Source organism: Acanthochromis polyacanthus, chromosome 8 (genome assembly GCF_021347895.1).
Source record: "Acanthochromis polyacanthus isolate Apoly-LR-REF ecotype Palm Island chromosome 8, KAUST_Apoly_ChrSc, whole genome shotgun sequence".
Lineage (NCBI taxonomy): Eukaryota > Metazoa > Chordata > Actinopteri > Pomacentridae > Acanthochromis > Acanthochromis polyacanthus.
In genome coordinates this window covers 13674159-13699573 of record NC_067120.1, presented here as the reverse complement: position 1 = coordinate 13699573, position 25415 = coordinate 13674159, and the positions used below count along the sequence as shown (strand labels likewise).

At 38.9% G+C, this 25415-nt stretch overlaps 3 protein-coding genes across 3 annotated transcripts; all 3 read left to right on the top strand.

The window, feature by feature from the left end:
* On the top strand, positions 1 to 3700 carry rsl24d1 (ribosomal L24 domain containing 1). Its single transcript, XM_022192956.2, has 6 exons — positions 1 to 166; positions 2210 to 2323; positions 2408 to 2480; positions 2581 to 2644; positions 2816 to 2901; positions 3303 to 3700. Exons 1-6 carry the CDS (start codon positions 86 to 88, stop codon positions 3377 to 3379), a joined length of 495 nt encoding a protein of 164 aa, XP_022048648.1. The 5' UTR covers positions 1 to 85; the 3' UTR covers positions 3380 to 3700.
* Positions 3701 to 4867: 1167 nt separating this feature from the next.
* Positions 4868 to 7082, top strand: LOC110950395 (cAMP-regulated phosphoprotein 19-like). The gene is made up of 3 exons (XM_022192959.2): positions 4868 to 5054; positions 5571 to 5696; positions 5793 to 7082. The coding sequence occupies exons 1-3, from the start codon at positions 5010 to 5012 to the stop codon at positions 5961 to 5963; spliced, it is 342 nt and encodes a 113-aa protein (XP_022048651.1). The 5' UTR covers positions 4868 to 5009; the 3' UTR covers positions 5964 to 7082.
* A 1715-nt stretch (positions 7083 to 8797) lies between these two features.
* On the top strand, positions 8798 to 24764 carry LOC110950326 (unconventional myosin-Va-like). The gene is made up of 40 exons (XM_051951534.1): positions 8798 to 9015; positions 9387 to 9497; positions 10020 to 10191; positions 10485 to 10629; positions 10719 to 10875; positions 10958 to 11101; positions 11474 to 11555; positions 11689 to 11796; positions 12153 to 12259; positions 12380 to 12645; positions 12734 to 12815; positions 12906 to 13046; positions 13184 to 13309; positions 13834 to 13917; positions 14203 to 14328; positions 14540 to 14637; positions 14756 to 14842; positions 14975 to 15083; positions 15202 to 15413; positions 15499 to 15655; positions 16147 to 16386; positions 16537 to 16785; positions 17427 to 17520; positions 17604 to 17746; positions 17997 to 18110; positions 18944 to 19084; positions 19186 to 19233; positions 19496 to 19723; positions 19878 to 19945; positions 20566 to 20640; positions 20721 to 20919; positions 21159 to 21252; positions 21356 to 21499; positions 21617 to 21771; positions 21852 to 21941; positions 22030 to 22180; positions 22260 to 22542; positions 23542 to 23716; positions 23803 to 23883; positions 23977 to 24764. Exons 1-40 carry the CDS (start codon positions 8989 to 8991, stop codon positions 24127 to 24129), a joined length of 5466 nt encoding a protein of 1821 aa, XP_051807494.1. The 5' UTR covers positions 8798 to 8988; the 3' UTR covers positions 24130 to 24764.
* The last annotated feature ends 651 nt before the right edge of the window (positions 24765 to 25415 follow it).

Below are 25415 nucleotides of genomic sequence, written 5' to 3'. Positions count from 1 at the left end.
CGCAGCAGCAGAAGAAGGCGTAGAAGAAGAAGACGGGGCGGTCTTGTTTTTGTCAGCTGCCACACGCAGCGGACCTGCTGTGAAAATGCGCATCGAAAAGTGTTACTTCTGCTCGGGACCAGTGTACCCCGGACATGGGGTGATGTTCGTACGGAACGACTGTAAGGTAAGATTCGTTCTTTCGGCGTGAACAAGCGGTAAATTTAACAGAAGCTCCCGTTTGACTGTCAGCGAAGGCCCGTTAGCTGGGAGGCTAATGCTAGCTTGCTAACAAAACGTGCTGGATTCACGTGGAAACGAGACAAAGCCAACAGTGAACAAATCAGCACTGAACGGCCTCAACAGCGAAGAGTTTAGGATCAAAAAGTTAATGTCATTATTTATACACGCTGGATACATGATGCTTGATTACTATACTTTATTAGAAAAGAGTTGTTGAAGAGCTCGGACATTTAATAAGCAGGACTGTTCAGGCTGATGGAGTAAGTGCGCCCTCTGATGTTACACATGTAGAAACAGTAGCTTGGAATTGTTTATTGCGTACAAACATAAATGCTACACCTTCATAGTCTTTACCCTGGAAATTATAATACTTATGTGAAGCTTCTAGTAGTTGTTGAGGGCGTGCTGCTGTCTTTTATAAACGCATAGATGTAACGACGCTGACAATACTCTCCTATTCGGCAATTAAGGGAAACTTAAGCTGCAGCACTGACTCCGGTTTTCCACATATTCGTGATGTAAGACCGTGTTGGATACTTTAGGTAAACGCTTAATGTTGTCTTAAATTCACTTCCAAATTTGCAAAACCGTCTTCCACTTCTGAAAATGTACACTTAAGCTATATTTCACTGCTTTTCCACGCAACAGAAGTCAAATAAAGTTAGGTTGTTCAACAGATCCAAACGACTGTTGTTAAACAAGGTGTCAGATTTCCAAAACATTTATTTTAAATGTGGAAATGCAAGAAAGAAAGCTTTCCAGTGTGGTCTACATGTGAAAAAAAAAACCTCCAATGTCTCTTTATTTGTGTTTACATAAATAAAATATAGGTTTTTATAAATCAAAGCCTGTGTTTTGTGTATTGTAGCTTCTCTGGCATAATGTCATTCAGATTTGACCAGTCTGTGTACAGGGGCTTTTGGTTTTTGATCTGAACCTGGTCTAATCTGGTATACATGCCAAAAAAAAAACAATAATTACATTAGGTAGGACCCCATAACATGATACATGGAAACCCAGTGAGTCTGAATATTCCCTCCAATGGAATGATAGTGACCACAATGGAGAAGAACTCCCTTTTAACAGGAAGAGAACTTCAGCAGAACCAGGCTTGGTGGCCATCTGCCTCAATTGATTAGGGTCAGGTGGGTCGAGATATGGATAGCAGAAACAGACACACAACCATCAAGAACACATAAACGCTGGACAGGTAGCTGTGAGCAGTCGCTGCATGTTAGACCTGTGCAGCTCCAGAGAGGTACAGGTAGGAAGAAGTCAGAGAAGACAAAGTGCAAACTACTGTAACGATAAACATTAAAGACCTCGCATAACAGCAAGTCTATAAAATTGACTTTAAGAAATTATTTAAAGGAAATCACAGATTCTGTGAGATGAAATATTACTCGGTTGTTGTTGTAAACCACCTGATGTCTTTTTTGTTGTTGTTGTTACTTTCAGAAGTATTTAAGTAGGCCATAAACTTTGTGTAATCTGCTTTGAAAAAGTTGAATTTAAATAATATGCTCACTATGACAAAACTGACTTTGAAAAGTATTTAATAAAGCTAAATATGGGCACTGTTTGCTTTTTTAGGCCGATGCTGAACTAGTTGTTCCAAAATCAGATCCAGTATCTACAATAACATAAGCACATGGCATGAAAACTTTTGATGGGGACACTTTTAGATCGAGTTCATAACAACTAAACATAAAGTTGACATTTCTTTACTGCTGTTTGTTTCTTTTCAGTCTATGTGAACACAAGTACTGATGTTTCTGTGATAAGCTAATGTCACCTGGCATGTGGCTTATGTTAAGTATGTATAAAGAGGGAGAGCTTGTAGCTTTCAACACTTGTAGTATTAAATCTTTAATGCAGGGTATTTGTAATTTGTTCTGCCTACCGTTTACCTGTTCTTAGTCCTATCTATTTTTGTTGAGTTAAATCTTGCATTATGTTTTTCCTCTTGCTTTTTAATGCAATGTAGACATTCAGATTCTGCAAATCGAAATGCCACAAGAACTTCAAGAAGAAGCGAAACCCAAGAAAGACGAGATGGACCAAGGCATTCAGAAAGGCGTCAGGAAAGGAGCTGACAGTGGTGAGTTGGTTATCTGGAGAACACTTTCTCAGAGTCGTTGATTTGTTTTACTGTTCCTTATCTAACAAACATGTTGTCTTCCAGGATAACTCTTTGGAGTTTGAGAAACGCAGAAATATTCCTGTTAAATATAACAGACAGATGTGGGACAAGACAGGTAATGAATGCATTTACTTCTTGGAAGTATGGTGTGGAGAAACATGTTTTGTTTTTTTTCTGGGTAGCATTTTTCATGTTTGGACTGTTATCATTTTCAGTGGAAGCGATGAAGAAGGTGGAGGAAATCAAACAGAAACGACAGGCAAGATTTATCATGAACAGGTAAGCACTTCATTTTTCTTAGACATGAATTGTCTTTTAAGTTAATATTTTTGAAACCTAGAGCTGCTGCTTTATGCGTAATAGATTTTAAAAGCAAAGACGAAAGACATTTACAGAATTTCGAACATAGTCTTTCCCTTGCCTTAACTGTTTTTTGCTTCTCCTGTATAGATTAAAGAAGGGCAAACAGTTGGAGAAAGAAGAGGCCATCAACGAAGTGAAGAAGAATATCCATCTTATCAAAGCACCACATGCAGGTACAGCAACATTTTTGTCAAATTATATGTAAGAATTGTGTAATAATCTACAAGTAATGTGATTTGGATGACACTCAGCTTAATACAAACTTGTGAGACTTCAGGAGACATTAGTTGATGTTCCATTTAGAATAAGGAAGAAAATAAAGTTTGATACACTGAACGAAATATACCTGATACTCACACAAAAACAAGAAGATTATTTTCATGCTTTTCCTTCCCTCCTCCGTAAATTTGGAGTTTACTCTAAACAGAATTAAATGTACAGTGATGGGTATCTGTCAGTTACAGGTTAATAGAAGATGATCATCTAATTGCAGAAAGACTAAAGCTGTGTAGTGAAAGCTGCTATGATTAGCCCGTGTTTTAAGCATGTTTGTGCATTTTGTCTGATTTTACAGGAAAGGCCAAACAAATGGAAGACAAAATGGTGCAGAAGTTACAAGAAGATGTGGAAATGGGGGGTGAAGATGACTAATCGTATGCCCAAGGGGCTCATTTTGTATCATAAAAGTCAAGTCCAAGTTGGCTCCTTACTATATTGTGCTTCTGTTTGGAATTCAAGTTTCCAAATGGCAGACGATGGACACAGAGATGCATTCAGTTTTAAACGGCTGTAATAAGACTGAATGCATTTACTCAACAGAGACCTTCCTTGCTGCATGCTTCCCAGCTTTGTTTTTCTTTTTTTTTATTACTGTGTAGTAGTTTGGGCTGTGAAGCATTTATCCTGTTGCAAAATATGATGTCTTACAGTAATGCAGAAAATGTTAAAAGGTAATAAAGAATCTTTTGGGAATTTTTCTTCTTCTCATCCTTTTTTGTGACGTTAATCCCACAGTAAACATAGCTAAACAAAACTACGGAAGCAAATAATGGGTTAAAAATTTATGTCCAGCAAACCATAAGCCCTTTAATTTTTATGTTCTACAGGGGATTTTGCTGCTAAACCACCTTAATTTCAGTTGTAAAGAAAGGTTAGGGGCCCTTTCCTTGGTGGAGCTGGAGCCACAGAAAAGTTTGGTTAAAGGAAAGATGTTTGCTTCTCTGCTGTTTTATTGAAGCCAAAATGACAGAATGATCACAGATGGGGCTTATAGAAGCAGCTGGAGTAGAAAAAGCAGTCTGGCGGTGGATCTCTGACAACCCTGGATGGTAGTGATGGCAGGAGCTTTATCAGTGGCTGAAGATGAGCACACAGATCTCACACAAAGACATCCCTAACTGGCAAGCCAGGATGTCTGCTGTGAGAAACTTTTTTTAAGAAATAGTCTTTTTTTTTTTTAAGTTAGACATAGCTTCTTACACTTTCAGTTGTAATGTTCTCAGCATTTGGAGCAACATCAACAAAAGGTTCGCCACACACCAACAACTTACACATTTCCACTTGAGAGCCAAAAAACAGCCTGATTTGTCACTCGGCAAATTTGGGTCATGACAAAGGTATGGGTTTGGTTTTGCTTGGATACTGAGAGGACCACATTAATCAGGGTGTTCCTTGTTTAAGTAAAACAATTGATTTTCTGTGTTCTCTGCTTTCTAATGATTTTTTATGCACCTATTTGTGCCCTTTGTGTATCAATTCATGGTGGAAGTGTCTATTTTTGCAAAGAAAAAGGCAAAAATTAAGCACAGTATGAAAATTCTGAACTTAATGGAACTGGTACAGTAATGTCAGGCATGTTTTGCTTTGAAATGCTTATTTGCCTGTAGATCAGTCATTCTCATTTAATATTGTCAGATGCTGAGTCAACACATGTATAGGCATTATTTACTCTCCTCCTTTTGTGGCACCTATTGAAATTAATATCAAATTATTTAATTTAAATAAAGCCATAATGCTATTGTGGAACTGCATTTTCAAGTGTACATTATAATTTTACTGAAGTCACCTCAAGGCTTTCAGAAATGATCTATGGCCCTGGTGTCTCTCTCATCTGTGTCTCTGGCATCGATTCACCGGCCTGTTGCTAGACAGGCTGCCTGACAGACTGCTGCCATCGCCCGCCTGGTTGCTGCTAACACTACTGTTCGTCTTCCACGGGAGCTGGTTGTGTTGTGCGGCTACATCCACGGTTTAGCGAACAGAGCGGGGATTCGGCACAGTAATGTCTGAGGAAGTTGAAGGAACGAGGACTTTGAATGAGCAGCAGGTAAATTTTAATGACGAACTTAAAATTTAACCAACGTTAACGCTAGTTAGCCACTGATGCTAGCGCGTCGAATTTGTAAATGAGCAGACGGCTAGCACCGAGTTAGCTAGCTGCAGCTAACTGGCTAATGTCCACACCGATACTATCGCCAAGTAATTAGCTAATTTGCTTCTAGCGTTTGTTGGTCTTGCTAAACTGTGCTGTTTTGGTTGCAGATTATCGTAATCCCCTGTAAATACATTTTAAACAAAACTAACATTGAGTTATACTGAGCTAATCATGCTAAGTTACATGACAAGATTAATGCTAGTTCAATCACCAGTTGGGGTTTCCCTCATGGCGGCGTCTGCAAAATATGAAAAATAATCGGCAGTCATCCTAGCTGCTGCTGCTAGAATATCTATTTTGACTTCTTTCCTGGTAACATAAGCATTTCTAAAGAAGCTTTAGTTTTGTACCCTTCAAGTTAGCAGAGTTTATAATTTGTCATCCATACGCTCTGTGCTCTTTTAACAGGAAATGGAGGACAAAGTAATCAGCCCAGAGAAAGCAGAGGAGGCCAAACTGAAGGCCAGGTATCCCAACCTTGCACCCAAGCATGGAGGCTCAGACTTTCTCAGGAAAAGACTTCAGCAGAAGGGGGTGTGTTTCTGATCTAAACTTGGCGACTTATGTAAAAATAGCCAGCTTTTAGGGTCTTGCAGTAATTCTCACTATGTGGTTTCTTTGTTTGTCCAGCAAAAGTATTTTGACTCTGGTGACTACAACATGGCCAAGGCAAAAATGAAGAATAAACAGTTGCCATCAGCTCCAACGGAGAAGACTGAGATCACAGGGGACCACATCCCAACACCTCAGGACCTGCCTCAAAGAAAGACTTCCATTGTGACCAGCAAACTGGCTGGTTGATGGTTCCACATTTACTGTTTTGCTACCATTCCAGCGCCCACCTAATTTCTACCTGTTGTTTACGTTTTGGTTACTTTTCTCCATTGTATGTATTCTCTAAGAACAAGTTGTATACCAAGCCAAATACTTGAGAACAATTGGCGATTGTCAGGCACCTAATTGTCAATGAGAAAAGTCCAGCAAAGTAGTAGCTGAAAGTGTTTCTCAAGATCTTAAACAAAACCGAACACTTCTTGATTTCTGAACATATCACACTCGTAAATATGAATGGATGTTAATGTTTTCCTATTTCCATAGAACATTTTCACTTTTAAGGATATATGCCTCCATACAGATTGTCTGACAGCAGTTGAAGAACTTGGGTGAAGCTATCCAAAGAAGTTTAAATCAATCCACTGGACTTTAAGAAAGTTCCTTGAAGACGTTTCACCTCTCATCCAAGAGGCTTCTTCAGTTCTGGTGGTGGTTGGTGTAAGTCCAGTGGATTGATTTGAACTTCTTTGGATAACCATGACCTGGATGAATGAGAACCTACACAGACAACTTGGGTGAAGCTTTTGTTTCCTTCAGTGCAAAGGAATCTTCTTCCTCTGTTTTACTGATAATTGAGGCAAAAAAATTGTAATTGTGAAAAAGTGTAATTTGCAGTCTTTTCCTTTGCAACTGTTCATGTACTCATATGGAGGCATGTCTGTTTAAATAGTGAAAAGTGAAGTAATCCTTTTTTTTCTAATCTTGTTTGTGTCCTGTCTGTGTGATGCTATTTAATTCAGTGCTTTCAAAGTACTGAACACTAGATGATACACGCTTTGTAGCCAGTTGTGTTTAGTTCACATCAGTAACATTGGTTTGCAATGACTTGCTGCTGGTCTCCATCTCACCCTGACCTCTAAAATGGCCTTAAAAGTAATGAACCGTTGTTCCTCTTGAGCAATATTTGCTCCCTCAGTGAGAATCTTAGTTGTGAATCTTGCCTGAAATGTCTTTCACTGTCTGACTGGAATCACGTAGGATTTTATGGAAGAGAAACTCCCTTGACATGTCTGGAGTGTGGATGCGCATTCACTGTGCAGTCACACTGTGCCATTTATTTTGTAAATAAAATAATTTTGCATAATATCTTACTCTTATTCAGTTGAATGTTTTCTTGCATGTAATTTTTACGTTCAAGTGTTACTACATAATGCAACTGGAACATATGTGACAGCTAGAAAGACTATTTTTATAACATATTGGCCAGTAGTTGCACGTTTTTAAAAAAAATCTTTTATTGGCATTTGAACTTAAAATTCAAAAAAATGAGAAGGCACTCCAGGTAACCAGACCATAATTTCAAAAGAAAGCTATATTAGAATACAAATGAAGTAGAATTGTATTTTGAAACGGAAAACTTAAAACTGTTGAACTTAAAAATTCAATAGCAGAATTTTTAACTAATCCACACTCATCTGACTGATTTTAGAGGACTATAAGAACCCTTTTTTTTTTAAAGTACCATGTTTTTAACTTCTCAGATGTTGTAGGAAGTCTTTGCTGCATAAATGGGGTTTGGCCCTCACTGGGAGCAGATGTTGTGTATTTGTACATTGAACAAATATACAGAATAACTAAGGCTTTATTTGCAAGGTTGATTGCTTATGTAGTGCCACAAAAATACATAACATAGATAGATAGAAATTCAAATATTCAACAGCTTCCAACAACAACAAAAGAAAAAAAGACAAAACAGGCAGGTCAATAACTAGATTAACATTAAGGTTTGTATAAACTCTAAAAACACTTAGAATATAGAATACTAAATGTATTCAGAGTCAATATACAGTATTAACACATTAAAGGCACACAATGGTGGCAATGCAGTTATGTTTTTATTTTATACAATTGTGTTAAAGCAATGTATTGAATTGTGTTTTACTCCTAGTTAATGTTAGTTCACAATTATAGCCCCCACAACTGTAACTCTTTTCCTTGGAGAAGTGTCACTATAATCTGATTTCTTCTCAAAATCACTCTCTCCCTTTTAGTTCGCATCAGTCGCATTCTGCACACTGTATAGAAGATGGTATTGTCAAATGGAAATACTAGTGTTTTTAAAGCAAATTTTTTTCAATGCAAATGAATTGCTACCCTGTTTACACATTGAACTGAAGTTACACAATACTGTTTGATTTGCATATTATGCTCTCTGCTGACCACACTCACCCAGGATCAGTTAAATGTTTTGTATACAGTTATATACAGATACAGTTTGCAATAGTGTTACTTGAACTTTTACCATAGAAAACACATAATAACTTTGATATAACAATCATCAAAGACATATTTCTTATATTTTTTTTCCATGTGACAAGTACAGTGTCTCCATGGAAAGTGTCAGGTGCACAAGTTATTTTGAATAAATAATATAAATAGAAACACTGTGCAGTTTTTGCTTCCATTATTGCTTTAAGCTGGCTTGGACTAGTTTGCTCTGTCAAATGGTCTTTAACCCTGCAAGACCCAAATATAGAAAAATAATGATAATATATAAGCTCAAATATATATATATATATATATATATATATATATTGTTTATTTTTTTGCTAATTTTTTCTATATTAGGGTCTTACAGAGTTACATTTTTTAATTACTGAAATCTGAGGTTAATTCTGTTTAAAATGGTCCTTTATACATGATGAACAGACAATTATCAGAGGTGATTGATTCTCCTGCTTCTACTATCAGTAATGCCCAGGCTGTAGTGACAGTGATGGTATCTCCTCTCCCAACCCACCGGGTTGCCTCTCCGAGTCCACGTGCTCAGGTGTGTTTAGGTGACATGCGCGTGCTGGCCGCTGGGAGGCACGAGAGCACAACGTGTCCGGGCACGCGCAGCTGACTGACAACTGTTCCTCCGTTGTAGGAGAGTCCAGGAGAGGAGCTCAGTGAAGTTCATGTTTTTTTCTCGGAGAGTCGTGAAAATGTGTCGCTCCTCATTCTGCGGCCAGAGAGCTTTTCCGAAGCTCCACTGAACAAGTTTAAAGACATGGCTGCTTCTGAACTTTACTCCAAGGTAAGAAAACCGGATGAAAGCAGCCCGTTGTTCAGCTTATTCAAAGGTTTTCCTCTACCTAGCTAACAGTTAGTTACTTAACTTATAATCAGACTGATTAGCGGTAATTTCTGGCGATCTAAAACATCTAAAACCCCCGCCAGTTTTAGATGTTTAATGAAACGTTCGACTCTTTAAACTCTTCATTTATTACTTTCTAAGTCCCCCACTTCAAACATCCTGTATCCATTCACAATATACACGCATGACTGCTGACTTCAAGTTAGCTTTCAAGCTGTCCTCCTGAAGTACATGTCACCGCTGTTTTGCTGTAAAGGGGCTGTGGTATTGTGGTTGAATGAGTCTGACCCGGTTTCCTCTCTGTCCATCAGTATGCCCGTGTATGGCTCCCAGATGCAGAAGAAGTGTGGAAATCAGCAGAGCTCATCAAAGACTACACTCCTGGAGACCTGACGCTGTCTCTGCAGCTGGAGGATGGCACGGTGAGACTGTCAGATGTCACATACTGCACACAGTCACACACAGGAGATGGAGGCACTGAGGTGGAAATGGGTGCGTGGTGTTCTGTCAGAAAGCACACATTTCTCCTCAAGAACACTGGCAACAGAGTCTCAGAAATTTCCATGTGCATGACGGATTATTGAAGGCATCTGTGTTGTTTGATAAATGCACATAAATTTTCACTGTAGACAAATACCCTGGGGTTCTTTCTGCAATGCTGCAAAAGTCTGAACACAGGAAGGTTATGTACTGGCCTTAAAATAGGTTCACTTAGGGTTGAGAACTCTGTGGTTGAGAAGCTGTGTAGTCGAGTCAGGGCATGCACATCAGGTATGGAAATAAGGCCAGAGCATTATCATGAGTGAACATGAACAGGCCAAGCATTCTGGTTGCTTGTTAGCTTTAGCTTGAGGTTCAACTGATCCTAATATTTTTGTGTTTAACACAAAGTGCTGTCCTCCAGTTGTACACACTCTCAAAGCTACCATTTTCGATCTTTCCAGACAGTGGAGCACAAAATAGACCCTCGAACCAACAGCCTGCCACCGCTAAGAAACCCCAATATCCTGGTGGGGGAAAATGACCTTACAGCTCTCAGCTACCTCCATGAGCCAGCAGTGCTACACAACCTGAGAGTGCGCTTTATCGACTCCAAGCTGATTTACACGTACTGCGGTAATGAGCTTCATCTCCTTTGACTCTCCCTATCACCGTCCACATAGACTTTGGAGCCCTGCTCACTGTGCAGTCTGACATAATCTACAGTACATTATGCTGATTATTGTGCTGCATGCTTCTTTTTTTTTTTAAAGGAACACAACACTAAAATGTGAATTTAGAACAAATAATGCACACAAAACAGCTATATCTGTGGTTCACTGTTTATTAATTTGAACCTATGTTAAATAATATAATTTTATAATGCTTCTAATTGTCTAATGGAGATATTTTTAACTTGTGAATTCTAGGAATTGTCCTGGTTGCCATCAATCCTTATGAGAGCCTTCCTATCTATGACACTGACATCATCAATGCCTACAGTGGGCAAAACATGGGGGATATGGACCCTCATATCTTTGCTGTAGCAGAGGAAGCATATAAACAGATGGCCAGGTTGTGACACCTCAAACTACATTTCGTTTTACATTTTAAAGCAAATTTGTCTGATGATTGGTCTGTATGCTGTCACATTTATGATGCAGAAATGAAAGAAATCAGTCCATCATTGTGAGTGGTGAGTCTGGAGCTGGAAAAACTGTCTCAGCTAAGTACGCAATGCGTTACTTTGCCACAGTCAGCTGCTCCTCCGATGAATCCAACGTCGAGGAGCGAGTTCTTGCATCCAGTCCCATCATGGAGGTAGCATTTAACTCTGCAGGAAAGTGCAATGAAGGTATAAGATGACAAATCTTACTGATAAGTGTATGTGTATTTTATTTAGGCCATTGGAAATGCCAAGACAACAAGGAACGACAACAGCAGTCGCTTTGGGAAGTACATTGCAATTGGATTTGACAAGAAGCATTGTATAATTGGGGCGGACATGAGAACCTACTTACTGGAAAAGTCTAGAGTTGTGTATCAGGTAAATTTCATTTATCAGTGTCTGAATGTGGTTTGTCCTGTCTTTCGAGCTCGTGCATTTCTTCTCACAGTACATTGATTTTAAACACTGTCATGATCATGTAGCATTTAACATCTGTGTCTTAGCAGTGCACTAGCAAACCCCGTACGTAACACAAATTCGTAACATAATTCATCACGCTTGGCCCTTTACTCAGAGAGATGGGAGCATATAAAGTTTTGCAAAGCAAGTATCAGCTATTTCTTATAAGACAAAGTTTGATTATTTTAGTTTAAGCCTGAATTCATCAGAGTTCAGTCGATTCAGTTTTACTGAATGCTTTTGCAGTATTTTTCCTGGTCATGAGTTTACATCTGTTTGTACTATCTTTAGGCCCATGGAGAAAGGAATTACCATATATTCTACCAGCTGTGTGCCTCTTCACATTTACCAGAGTTCAAAGCCTTCAAGTTAGGTATGTGGGACTATAAAATATCAGGTTTCCTTTGAGGATGATTTGCAAGTACTTTAAAAAAATGTCAAAATAGCAATAGCAGTTGTAACAGTCAGTTGATGTTAACACAATATTTTATGATTAACATTTGAAGGTTGTGCAGATGACTTCACCTGTACTAACCAGGGTCAGAGCCCAGTTATAGACGGAGTAGATGATGCCAAAGAGATGCGCAATACCAGGAGGGCTTTCACACTGTTAGGTGAGTGTTAATTGTATTTCAATAATGTATATACACTGAGCAGCCACAATATTACAACCACAGAGAGATGGTGCCCTGACACGCCATAAAATTTCTCATTAATGGGCCGAGGGTCATGACAAAGAGCCCAATGGTGTTGATATGGCCTTCGAATTTCCCAGATTCCAATTCGATTGATCATTGGTGGGATGCAGTAGAACAGCCCCTAGAGGTCCTGGTTTGTTGACACGAGAGGATCTACACAATATTAGGCAGGTGGTTTAATGTTGTGGCTAACTGGTGCATATGTTCTTTGTTTTTTTGACTGTCTGACATGACTGGTCATAATTTGTTGTATTGTTTTGTTTTCATGGTAGGAATTGGTGAAAGTGATCAAATGGAAATGTATCAAATTCTGTCAGCTATTCTCCATCTTAGCAATGTGGAGGTGAAAGATCAGTCTGCAGACAGATGCAGCATTTCGGTACTGTACACAACAATTTTCAAGTATTTTGTCTTCTACAGCTGATTTCTGTATAATTTGTTGTGTTATATGTCTTTGCCTGTATAAGATAATAAGATAATGTTGTTTATGTATTTTTAGCCAGATAATGCCCACCTGATAGTTTTCTGTGAGCTGATGGGGGTGCCTTGTGAAGAAATGGCCCACTGGTTGTGTCACAAAAAACTCAAGACGACCACAGAAACCTACGTTAAGTCTGTTTCCAAAATGAATGCGGTGTACGGCCGAGATGCCCTAGCCAAGCACATTTATGCCAGACTCTTCAGCTGGATTGTGGGCAGGATTAACCATGCCTTAAAATCTGCAGTAAAGCAGCACTCATTTATTGGTGTGCTTGATATTTATGGGTATGCTTTTATTTATAGGTTTTTCCATTCATGTTCCACAGACAGCCTGAAATGTTGTTGTAACTGAAGCTGTTTATTTTTTTTGCAGGTTTGAAACATTTGATGTCAACAGCTTTGAGCAGTTTTGTATCAATTATGCCAATGAGAAGCTTCAACAACAGTTCAACCTGGTATGTGTCTTTTTCTGCAAACCGTGTTCATTTTTCACTCAAAACATGCAGTACTCATAACTCTTTTTTTCTGACAATACCCCCCTCCAGCATGTCTTCAAACTGGAGCAGGAGGAGTACATGAGAGAGGAAATCCCTTGGACATTAATCGACTTCTATGACAACCAGCCCTGCATTAATCTCATTGAGGCAAAACTGGGCATCCTGGACCTTCTGGATGAAGAGTGCAAGGTAAAAAAGTGGAATTTCTATTTTTTTTCCCGGTGAAAGTCTGTCCAGCTACTTTCCGGAATGTGCGCCACCTCAAGCTTGGAGGTTATGAGTAATGCCGTGACTAACTGATGTGTCAGCTCTTCCTCTTTCCATAGATGCCCAAAGGCTCTGACGACACATGGGCACAGAAACTGTACAACACCCTCCTGAAGCAGAATGCTCACTTTGATAAACCCAGGTTATCAAATAGAGCTTTCATCATCCACCACTTTGCTGACAAGGTGAAACATGATTGTGTGGCTCATGCTGAGGTGGCGTTGCATCTCAGCACAGTTTAAAGCGGCACAGATTAGCACAGTTGAAAAAAATGAGGGTTTTTTTTGGGCAATATAGAAAGGCTAAAATCTTTATGTGTGAAGTTTGCATGTTGTGTTTGTGTCTGAATGGCTTTTCTCCAGTTTTTCAGCTGAAATGGGAACTCAAGATTGCTCATAATTGCTTGTAAATGTGCTGGTATGTGTTCACCTTTTCACTGACTGGTCAATAATCCAGGGTATAAACTCACTGTTTCACCAAATATTTCCTGGAATAGCCTCTAGCTCCCCCTAGCTTGAACAGAACAAGCAGTCTGGAGGATAGACAGGTTTATGGAATGATGTCATATTCACTTATGTAAGCAACATTTTTATGCTTTTGACACAAATATTTGACGGCTGTGTTAATTGAGACTGTACCAAACAGTGTATTTATGACCTTTGCTCTGTTAGTCAGAGAACACTGTGTGACCTGGTCCTCTGTGTCCTAGGTGGAGTACCAGTGTGAGGGCTTCCTGGAGAAAAATAAGGACACAGTTAATGAGGAGCAGATAAATGTGCTGACAAAAAGCAAGGTACAATGATGTGCTTTCTGTTGTGTATTATATTCTCACTTCTAGTCATATCCCATTTAGTGTTTGTGTAAATATCAGCAACTCCTCGACTGCTGAGAAGCCAAAAGCAAATAACTGTTAAGTTGTTTGTGTTGTAAGTTTGTGGGCACACACCCTTGAATTGTTCAGACACCACTATTGGAGGAAATACTGTACACCTACTTATGATTTGTAGACTGCAAACACTGCCACCTGCTGTTCATTGAGTGTTTTGTTAATTTAATGCCTGAAAAATGATCTTTTCAGTTTGATTTGCTGCTGAAGCTGTTTGAGGATGATGAGAAGCCAACAGGTTCTCCTAGCAAACGTAGCAGCAGCACTGGAAGAGCTGGACCATCTCGGAGGGATAATAAGAAGACCGTTGGGCTGCAGGTGAGAGCATCACAAAGAGGTAACATGGCATTTGGTAGTGTTTTGGTTATGGTTCTCATTGTTGTGAAAACCTCAGAGAAGATGTGTAATTATGAAGACATTATGGAAAATTAATTTAATGGTTTTCTCAACTGATCAGTGCAAAATCTTTTTTTCATTCATGCATTTTCATTTCCACATTAGGAGGATTTGTTGTTATCTTTTTATTCAGTTTCGACAGTCTCTGCATTTGCTGATGGACACGCTAAATGCTACAACTCCTCACTATGTTCGCTGCATCAAACCAAATGACGATAAAGCTCCCTTTACGTGAGGAGGATTTTCCCACTTTTTCATTGTGTTTTATACAGTTATCCTCAACAAACACAACTGAAAGAGTTGTACACTAATTTTTGTAACAGTTGTTTGTATCTCATCTTGTATAAAGCTTGGACCCTGTGAGGGCTGTGCAGCAGCTTCGAGCATGTGGCATCCTGGAAACAATCCGGATTTCAGCAGCAGGCTTCCCATCTAGGTACCATGTTAGCTTCAGCATCTGGTACAGAATGCGGGGCCATGTGCAGTGGTTGACTCAGTCTATGCATAAACCTATAGAAATGTGATATACAGCTTGTCTTATGTGTATTCCTGTATTTGAATGTTGCAGATGGACCTATCAGGAATTCTTTAGTCGTTACCGGGTCCTCATGAAGCGGATGGACGCTCTTCCTGATAAGAAACAGACCTGCAAAAATCTCCTGGAAAAGCTTATAAATGTAATTCTGAATTGTATGAAAGCATTAGCATGTCAGTGACAAAATAACGATAACTTTTACACACCCACTAAAATGTACAATGTCATGTATAACACTGTGTTTTGCATTTTATTTGTAGGACCAGGAGAAGTACCAGTTTGGCAAAAACAAAATCTTCTTCAGGGCTGGTCAGGTAGCTTACTTGGAGAAGCTGCGCTCTGACAAACTGCGTATGGCTTGTGTCCGTATACAGAAGACGATCCGCTGCTGGCTGGCCCGCAAAAAGTATCTGAGGATGAAGGAATCCGCCATTACCATTCAGAAACATGTACGGGGTCACCAGGCACGCCGGTGAGTTTAGATGTCAAACAACAGCAAAATAAGTTTAGAAGCACTTAACATATCCTAAGCATATTTCTTAATTTTCTTTTGTCAGTTATGTTGAGTTTCTGCGGCAAACCAGAGCAGCTGTTATCATTCAGCGCAACGTACGAATGTGGGCGAGAAGGAGGCGCTACCAGCAGCAGCGCTCTGCAGCTCTCACTATTCAGTGCTTCTGGAGGGCTTACCTGGCCAGAAAGGAGTACTATAAGGTAATGTTACACTTGATTAAAATTTCACTTTACAATGTAAAATAAGTTATAATTCCACACTAAGATCTGCTTTTAATGGATGGTCTTGTACTTAAAACAAGTTCTTACTAAAACAGTTTTAGAGGGCTTAATTTTAAAGAGATTTAGAAGAACATTATTGTTGAATATTAAGATACAACTAAATTAAACAGATTCCACCACCAAAAAAATTAAATAAAAGAGTTTGTGCCTTCTGAACATAAAGTTCAAATGGTCCCTTGCTCAAAGGACACCCAGATGTCCCGGATTCTGGTAGTAACATTGTTGAGAAAGTGAAGACTAATCTGTAGTTTTTCAGACTTTAATATGTGTCAGCATTATGAAATGTATGCCATGTGCTTAATCTGTAAGCATTCATACATTAATATTTACTTCAGCATCAACACCTTTTGCATGTGATTGCAGTTTTTCACACTTCACACCTGACATTGTAAGCGTGTCTGTTTTTACAGTTGATGTATGAGCAAAAGGCAGTGGTCATTCAGAGGTGGGTAAAAGGCTGGCTGGTCAAGCGACATTACCGACGTGTCCTTGCAGCCGTCATCCTGTTACAAAGTTGTGTGCGTCGCATGAGGGCCAGAAAGGAATTAAAGAAGCTGAAAGTGGATGCACGCTCTGTGGAGCACTTCAAAAAGCTCAACGTTGGTATGGAGAACAAGATTATGCAGTTGCAGCACAAGCTCATTGAGCAGGTGAGTATTGTGGAAGTATGGATGTCTAGTTTTGCCTGTGGTAGGTAGTTTTTTTACTCTGGAGCAAGGCAAAAATGCTGCTTGAGAAACATTGGGTCATTGGGAGTTGTTATCACATGCACAGCATGTGTGTGTATTTTCCCCCTGCAGCATAAAGAAAACAGAGAGCTCAGTGAGAAGCTGAGTTCTGTGGAGAAGACCCAGAACATGGATAGAGATAGACAGAGCAAAGAGATAGAAAACCTACGTAGATCAGAGCAGGAGGCCAGAGCCAAGGCAGAAACACTTCCTTCCCTGCTGGAGCAGCTCTCCTTCCTTCAGCACGAGCTGGAACAAACCTGCAGAGAGAAAGAAGACCTAGCGGAGCACACAAAGGCCTACAAGGAGCAGACACAACAGGTCGGTTTATTCCACAGTCTTTACTGGGTAGTTTTAATTAACCCAACTCAAGTGCCTGAACATTTGGCCTTAGTTTTCTACTTATCTGCTATTATTATTTGGAACGACAATCAAAATGATGACATAGCATCTGTAGACAAAGTACTTTGAATGACCTTTGACTAAAATCATATTTTACTCTACAACCCCCTGACTGTTACAGGAGGCCTGCAGCAGGGCTTTGTACCTTTTGTCCGCTCCAGTCAATGTTTTATTCAGTATTTTATTGCTAACATTGTTTTTTGTAAATCAGATTTTGTGTGTGTATTGCTGTATTTATTTGTATTGTGTAGTTGGTTGTACTGTTGACTATAATGTTAGGAAAAGAGTTTGCTTATCCAGAAGGTTAATAAAAGACTGGAGCAGTTTTAACGTTAGCATTTAGGTCACTACCAACTGGCTATGACAGTATAGGATTCATTCATCAACATATAATAAAATGAAACCTATAATAATAGCATATATTTGGCTGCCTTTTTGACTTAGAACAGATCAGAATGAAATAGAAAGTACTTAGTAGGTTATTTTGCTGTGTGTGTTATGAAGAGTTAAAGTGAATAGGAATAATTGCTATAAACAAGTATGTCTCCTTTCACAATCAGGTGGTAGACGAGCTTAACATGAAGAACACATCATTGAACAACAACATAGATGAACTGAACAAGCAAATCGTCGAACAAGCCCAACAGTTGACAGGTATGGAACAACTCATCTTAGCCTTTACAGTTCACCTACATTTAGAATACACAAATACATTAAACATAACTCTTTTGATTCAGAGATTAAAACCAGTGTTGACAACACAAAACAACTGGAGAAGGACTTGACCGAGGAGCGTTCTCGTTACCAAACTCTACTGAGTGAACACCTGCATCTGGAGGAGCGGCATCGCGACCTGAAGGAGGAGATGGATCTCAACATGGTGAGGAATTTATTTTAGCTTCACTTAGCGCTCAAATGGCAACATTTGTTGATTTGATGGATGTAAAACCTCATTTGCATACAGAACATACTAAAACGAGTTACCAATACCAAGATGAAGGTAAAATGTTAAAAGAATACTGGTGTTTAAAGTATCTGATATCTTAAAAGATTTTTTCTCATGATGTAACAGGTTTATATTTGACTATTTATTCCATCCATAACATGTTTTCTTGTTCGCTCCTGACTAGAGCTCAAGTAAATCCACTCACAAGAGGACAGACTCTAACTACAGCAGTATATCATCTGAGTTTAGTCAGAGTTTAGGCTCGACTGAGGGTGAAGACAGCTCAGCACAAACAGAGGTATGTATGAAATACTCACAGTCTGTTGGCCTAAAGGCAGCTGTGAAACATTAGTATTTTCTCTGTATTCAAATAGTAGCAATGGTGTGTTGTGGGATTATTATTATTATTTTTAAAGGTAACACATTGTCATTTCATAGTGGAAAACTGGGGACACTATAAAAGTAGCTGGATTACAAGGTTTGTTTTTGAATTGACGTCATTACTTCAGTGAGATGTGATGAGAAGGTTTGATGATGGCCGACAGGAAACATTTTAATCGTTTATTATGTAGACCCCCCTTAGCTACTGTATCGTAACAGTAGCTACTCTTAATGATGTCCCCATTAATATTTTACTAATACTTCAATAAGACAAATACATCCATACACATCTGTCATATTGAAAACTCACAAAAAGCCTTGATACATGGCAAAACTACTAAGACAGACATTAAACCTGCTGCAACTTAAAAATCTAATACCTAATGATAGCTCTGTGTAGTCATTTTTAGCTCTTAAATTGTTAAGAGGAGCAATCAGTTTTACTCCTCTCTAAATTACAACTAAGAGTGAGATAGATAACTCTCTACATCTTAGTTACTTCTTTATGTGCAGAACAAAAAAGACATTAAATGCCACAAGAACAGGAAGAGCAATAGAGAAAAGTCTAAATGTGTGCTGCTATTGATTTTTGGGTTTGCAGGGCATGTACTAATGACTGGATAGTCCTTACTTGAAACAGCTGTGGGAAGATGTTTTTTCTGAGCTAGTCTCTATTATAATCCTATTAGTGCAGCATTCTAGTTAGTTTGTGAAGAGATTCATCAGCAAATGCTTGATGTGTTTTGTTAGGATGAGACCCAGACTACGGTTGACCTGCCAATCCTGCTGAAGCTCCAGAGAAGAGTGAAGGAACTGGAGCAGGACAAACAGTCACTATTACAGCAGCTGGATAAAGAGAAGAAGCCCAACAAGAGAAGGCAAAAGTATGAAGCACCTGGTTTCTTTCTATAAAAATACTAATTACTAAACAGACATTTATCCTGATGCCTGATGTTTACATTATATGTGTATTGTTTGAAAAGGAAGTGGAGGAGCAGAGAACTGTTGGCAGAGCAGAACTGGACTTGGAAACACTAAAGGTGTGACTGAATTAATTTGGATTCAACATTTGTTTCAACACCCCAAACACGAGATCCCCTCGAAAAGTCTGTTAATTTTATAGTGCAAAAGGAGCGCTGAAGCACACTGCCTAATTCACTTTTTTTTTTTTTTTAGCACACTAGTCTTTCAAGCAGTTACTTTGCATTAATACAGTTACGACAGTTAAATTGAAATATGAATTGACACGACAAACATTTGTGGATGTTTGATCTGTTTATGTTTTTAATTGTGTTAATGCAGCGGAATGAACTGGAGTCTGAGAATAAGAAATTAAAGCAAGATCTAAATGAGCTGCGAAGGTCTCTAACCACTGAGAGCACAGATTTAATGCCCCCTGCCCCTGGCTCGATGCCCTATGACGTACTGATGGAGCAACTCACTTCTTCCAATGAGGAGCTGGAAATGCGAAAAGAGGAAGTGCTGCTCCTTCGCTCACACATGGTCCGCCAAGAGGCTCTCAAACATCGGGTGAGAAATTAAATGAGATTTATCATTATTTTTATTTCATATCAGGAATATTTGTTAAGAATTTTCAGACTTTTGACAGAATGGGCATTTGACAGTAATGATTAGATATAATTCAATGTATTAATGAAATTATCATACATGAACTGACTTTCAGGACTCTGTTCTGGGAGAAGCTGTGAAATTAGATCTCAGTGAAATCCCCTCGTATCAAGATGTTGACAGGTAAGACCACTTGACTTTTCGTTAAATTCTACCCGTTCACTGCAGGTCTTGAAAAGCGCTGAATTTATGTCTTAGATACAGCAAAAATTATATTAAAATGAGTTATATGTTGCCCGCCTGCTGTAGACAGTGATGTTAGTAATGTTTTTGTTATTGCTGTTAATAAGGAGATATTAACTAAAAGTGAGGTTGTTGTGACAGTGGAGTGAGCACACATGAAGCTGTTCAATCTGTTTTTGTCAAAGCACTACAACCTCTGATGCATCATCTGATAATGAGCCGCTGCCAATTACAGCAAAAACTTAAAAGGATTATTCATTTTTTGTTGGTTAATTCATCTTTCCATTTTATTTTGCTGATACACTTCCCAGTCTGATTACTGTAGTTAAATACATTACTGTAAATTACTGTTGGAAAGGACTGGAAATCTTTCATATAATAAATTATTTCAGGACATATTATCCCTTCTTGATTTCAATTGTACCTTCACGCTGTAAAATCATTAGCAGTTTTAAATTGCATTCTGTTTGCAATTACAAGGCCTGTAAAAAGTCTGAAATTTTACTCTGTGAACCTCAAACCTGCACTTGTCATCTTCATTTTCTGATGTTCCTCCTCAGATCCACTGACATCCACACACTAAATGAAGATGGAGAGCTGTGGCTTGCTTACGAAGGCCTGAAAGAGACCAACAGGTAATGAAGTGAAACTCTGTTCTCAGTGCCTTCAAGCATGTTCATGTTATATGGAACTGATCCATCTGTCCATCCTCCAGGCTTCTGGAGTGCCAGATGCGGGAGCAGGATCGTGTTCACGGTGAGAAGTGCAGGACGCTGGTTGAGGAGGTTAAGAAGCTAAAGGATGAAAAGGAGCAGCAGAAGAAGCTGTTAGCTCAGAGTCTCCTTTTGCCTGAAGATGCTCGAATTGAGGCGAGCCTGAATCATGAGATCACACGGCTCACCAAAGAGAACCTGGTGGGTTTGCTTCCTGTCTGTCTAGACCTTCAACATATATCACTCATACACATTTTATCAGTATCTATGCTATTTATTTCACAATGCAGAGCTCTGCCAGAAAAAATATATAAGTCTGTAACTTTCCATCGATGTTAAAAGATGTTTTTTATTTCATTTCAGTTTCAAAAATTCACTTTTCTGCCATGTATGAAGTTTTGTTTGCCCCAGCACTTTCTTAGTTTTTTGCATAATTTTAGGAACTCATGGAGCAAGTAGAAAAACAAGACAAAACCATACGCAAGCTGAAAAAACAGCTTAAACTTTACATGAAAAAGGTTGAAGATTTTGAAGGTAATCACATGGACTGTTGGCACTTTTCTATGCATATTTTCAAGATAATGTTAGAATAACATTGATCCTGTCGTAGCTCATATTGTGTCACTGCTGTTTTTAGCCAATGCCAAGCGAAAGAGCAGCGTCTCTGTGACAAACACTTCCGTCAGAGCAGTGAATATCACACGCAAGGAGAAAGAGTACCAGGGCATGCTGGAGTACAGGGAGGGAGATGAGAGCTGGCTGCTGAAGAATCTGGTCACAGGTGGGCCAAAAATTTATTGTTTACGCAAATACTTCTCTGAACTTATGTCAAAGTTTTTACACACATGAAGAATACTGCATTTGAACTTTTTGCTGTAAACTGTTATAATCTTCTCAGATTTGAAGCCTCGTGGTGTAGCAGTCAGCTTCATGCCAGGACTTCCAGCCTACATCATCTTCATGTGCCTACGATATGCAGACAAAGTGAATGACGATCAGAGAGTCAGCACTCTGCTCAATGCCACCATCAGCAGCATTAAAAGCATCATTAAGGTGCAGTATGTAACTTTAATCTGTGTAAACAATGTGAGTATTGTGTTCATTCTGAGCTAAGTTTTACACTGCTTCAACAGAGAAGAGGAAATGATTTTGAAGTGGTGTCTTTCTGGCTGGCCAACACATGCAGGATAATACACTGTCTGAAGCAGTACAGTGGAGACGAGGTGAGCTTGAGAAGACCAGTGTCATGATCACTACTGAAGGTGCTCTTTAATTAACGCTCGATACCTGTACAACCCCTGTGTACTGCAGGTCTTCATGGTGCACAACACTCCGAAACAGAATGAGCACTGCTTGGCCAATTTTGAACTGTCAGAGTACCAGCAGGTATTTGGCGATCTGGCCATCCAAATTTACCGTCAGCTCATCAAATGCATGGAGGACATCCTGCAGCCTCTCATAGGTGAGGCGATCTCACTAAACATATTCAGCATCATGTTGTTTTGAGTCTGAAGTCTCCCTCACTTGTATCTTATGTGTAGTGGCAAGCATGCTGGAGCACGAGACAATCCAGGGCGTTTTAGGGTCCAAACCAACAGGCCTGAGGAAGAAAAGCTCAAGCATCACAGGAGAGGAGGCTGTTACAGTGGACGTCCTCCTGCAACGTCTCAGCCTCTTCCACAGCACCATGAGCCAGCATGGGTTGGACGCAGAGCTCATTAAACAGGCGGTCAAGCAGCAGTTTTACATCATCTGTGCAGTCACACTGAACCACCTGCTGCTGAGGAAGGAAATGTGCTCCTGGAGTAAAGGCCTGCAGATCAGGTACAGCAAAGAACACACACTGAATAAAATATTATGCAAACAGGAGTTTTGATCGAAGTTTGTTAGTCTTTGCTTACATCAAGCAAACTTTCTCGGTGATATTAGCTTGTAAAACATGTACATAATTTCAGAATTTAAAACCCAACACTGATTGGTAGATTAAAGTGCTAGAATTCTCAAATAGTCTGAAGTTAAAAGTCTTACAAAGACCTAAAAGTTTCCTCCTCTAAACCTGGGTTTTACTTTGTAGCTTCCCTGTTTATACAAAATTGCACTGCAGTAAGTCATATATTGTTTGGCTATATTGTGAATAAGACTTCTAGTTCTATGCATCTCTGTGTGAATCAAGTTTGGAAAACACATACTGCATATAATGTGTCCTCTTGTTGTGACGCTTAATTTGAAACTATATTGTGCAAATTTTGTATGAAGTTATGTGATTGGAATGGAATATACAACACCATTGTTTATGACTTTACTAAATCAAATTGAGATACTTAGGATATGTTAAGAATTATTTTTAAGCACATTTACCTCAAATTCTGTCTGAGAAAACTGATATTTTGGGAAATTTGTGAGACTGAACACTGCTCTGCTGACAGACTCACCTGTTGGTCTGTGGTTAAAAAGTTTTGAGATTACACTCTTTGGCCTCATGAGGGCACTAAATTCTGAAATAAAATTGAAGCTGAGAGAATATTCTATAAATAGGAAACTCACATGTAACACCCCTCTGAGGTTGAGTTTGAGTTGTGCCTTTTCTGACCTAGAAGAAATGTGTTTGGCATAGAATAGAAAGTGTTTTGTTTTCACTGGCAGGCCATTAAATGCACCTGTGTAATAGTAACTAATAAAGAAAGTTAATGTTTCATATTAAGTAATCCAATGAGGAAATGATTTAGAATGACTGTGCCAGATAATGATCCCCTCCACTGTGGCTTTTTTGCTTTCAAATTTGAGTTTACAGCTTGGTTAATCCCGGTAATGTTCTTGCTTCAGGTACAATGTTTGGCAGCTGGAGGAATGGCTGACAGAGCGGGAGCTGACTGACTGTGGAGCAAAGGAGACTCTGGAGCCTCTCATTCAGGCTGCACAGCTTCTACAGATCAAGAAGAAGACTGAAGCAGATGCTCGAGCTATCTGCACCATGAGCACCGCTCTGACCACAGCACAGGTCCAGCATCAGTTAAGCTCAGCCGTCTAAACCCGTACATGTAGTGTTTTGCCAGTGCTCTTATCATTGTTTGTTTTTCTCTGCAGATTCTTAAAGTACTGACCTTGTACACCCCAGTGATTGAGTTTGAAGAGCGAGTGACAACTGGTTTCATCGAAACTATTAAAGTGAGCAAAGTTTTGTGCTGTTTTATCCTCAGTTTTACATTTAATAATATTGTTTATCAAATTTTCTCTTCCTTTTTTTTACCTTGTATATAGAATCTTTTGAAGGACAGAGGTGAGTCAGCCACCTTAATGATGGACACCAAGAAAATCTTCTCAGTCACCGTCCCGTTCACACCGTCGTCTGTGGCTCTGGAGACCATTCAGATCCCTGCGAGCCTTAAACTGAGCTTCCTGACCCGACTCTAAACCTGTGTAACCTTCTTCTCTTCTTCCCTTCTCCTCGGAGTAAAAGCACCAAACACTGTTTGTCACCAAAGTATGTATCTAGCAGAATATTTTTATCACAGCGTTAACTCCAACAATCTTGACTGCTTACACGCTTCTGTGTGTTATATTTTTAGTGTTGCAAAGCCAAAGATTAGTAACTGCACGAACAGAATATGCAAAAAATGTCTCTTAAAGGTCATCTCTTGCTACACTTGAGGCAACTCTTGTGTTGCTGAATATTTTGTGAACACATTGGCTCGGTTTTACATTCATGTGTTGGATTTTTCTTGCTATAGTATTTAAATTCAAGGAAAGAAATGTGACATTTGGAATTTAAACATTGGCAAATGACATTCTTGAGCTTATTGGGGTCTATAAACGCATCCTGAAAATTATGGAGTGTCTCAATGGACAAATTTTAAAAAATAGACAATCATGAGCAATTTAAAAATGTTAATGTGTGTTTAATTTACATTTTAAAAATGTCTTGGCATAAATTTCAGGAGCACTGTTTATTTCTAGACCTACTCATGATATGGTAAAGAAACAAAGCAATTCAACTGTATATGTATTTAACTGATGCTAAATTAAACAACAACTATTTTGATAAACAATTCCTTGGTTTGAGTTTTTACTTTTTAAAAATATTTAGCAGAAATGGGTAAAAAAATGTATTCTAGCTTTTTATATTAGAATATTTTCTGGTTTCCTCACTCCTCTAAGATAGTAAACTTTGAATAGAAAGTGCAAAAAGAAAAAGATAGTTGAGGAAGTTAACCTCAGCTTTGGGAAACACCGATCAAGAGTTTTCACAATTTTCTAATCAATTAATGGAGATAATAACGTGTTAGCTGCAGCTCTGTGTTGTACTAGTTTCAGTTCTGTCAGTCATAAAAAAGGCTGACTTTACATTAAGGTAGTTCCGTCTGCTCAGAAATACAAAGTTTTACTACCTCATCAGGTCGTAGATCTGGATTCTCAACCTCTTTTGGTGGATTTTGTATACTAGCAGGTCTTTCAGAAAGTGTAGAACATTTCAGTTACACTTGACTCATCTCTTTTGACATTGGTTCTCTTTCTGTTCTCTTTCTAAAAGGATTTAAATTAACAGTATTTAGTTATTTAACAGTGGATGTCATCCAGGAAACAAAAGAAGGCTCTTCACATCTGTGTGAAAGAGGAGCAGACTTCAGAGTTGATTCAGAAAACTTACAGCCTCCTTCTGATTTAGAAATGCACAAGTTCTGGACTGATGGTGTTTAACA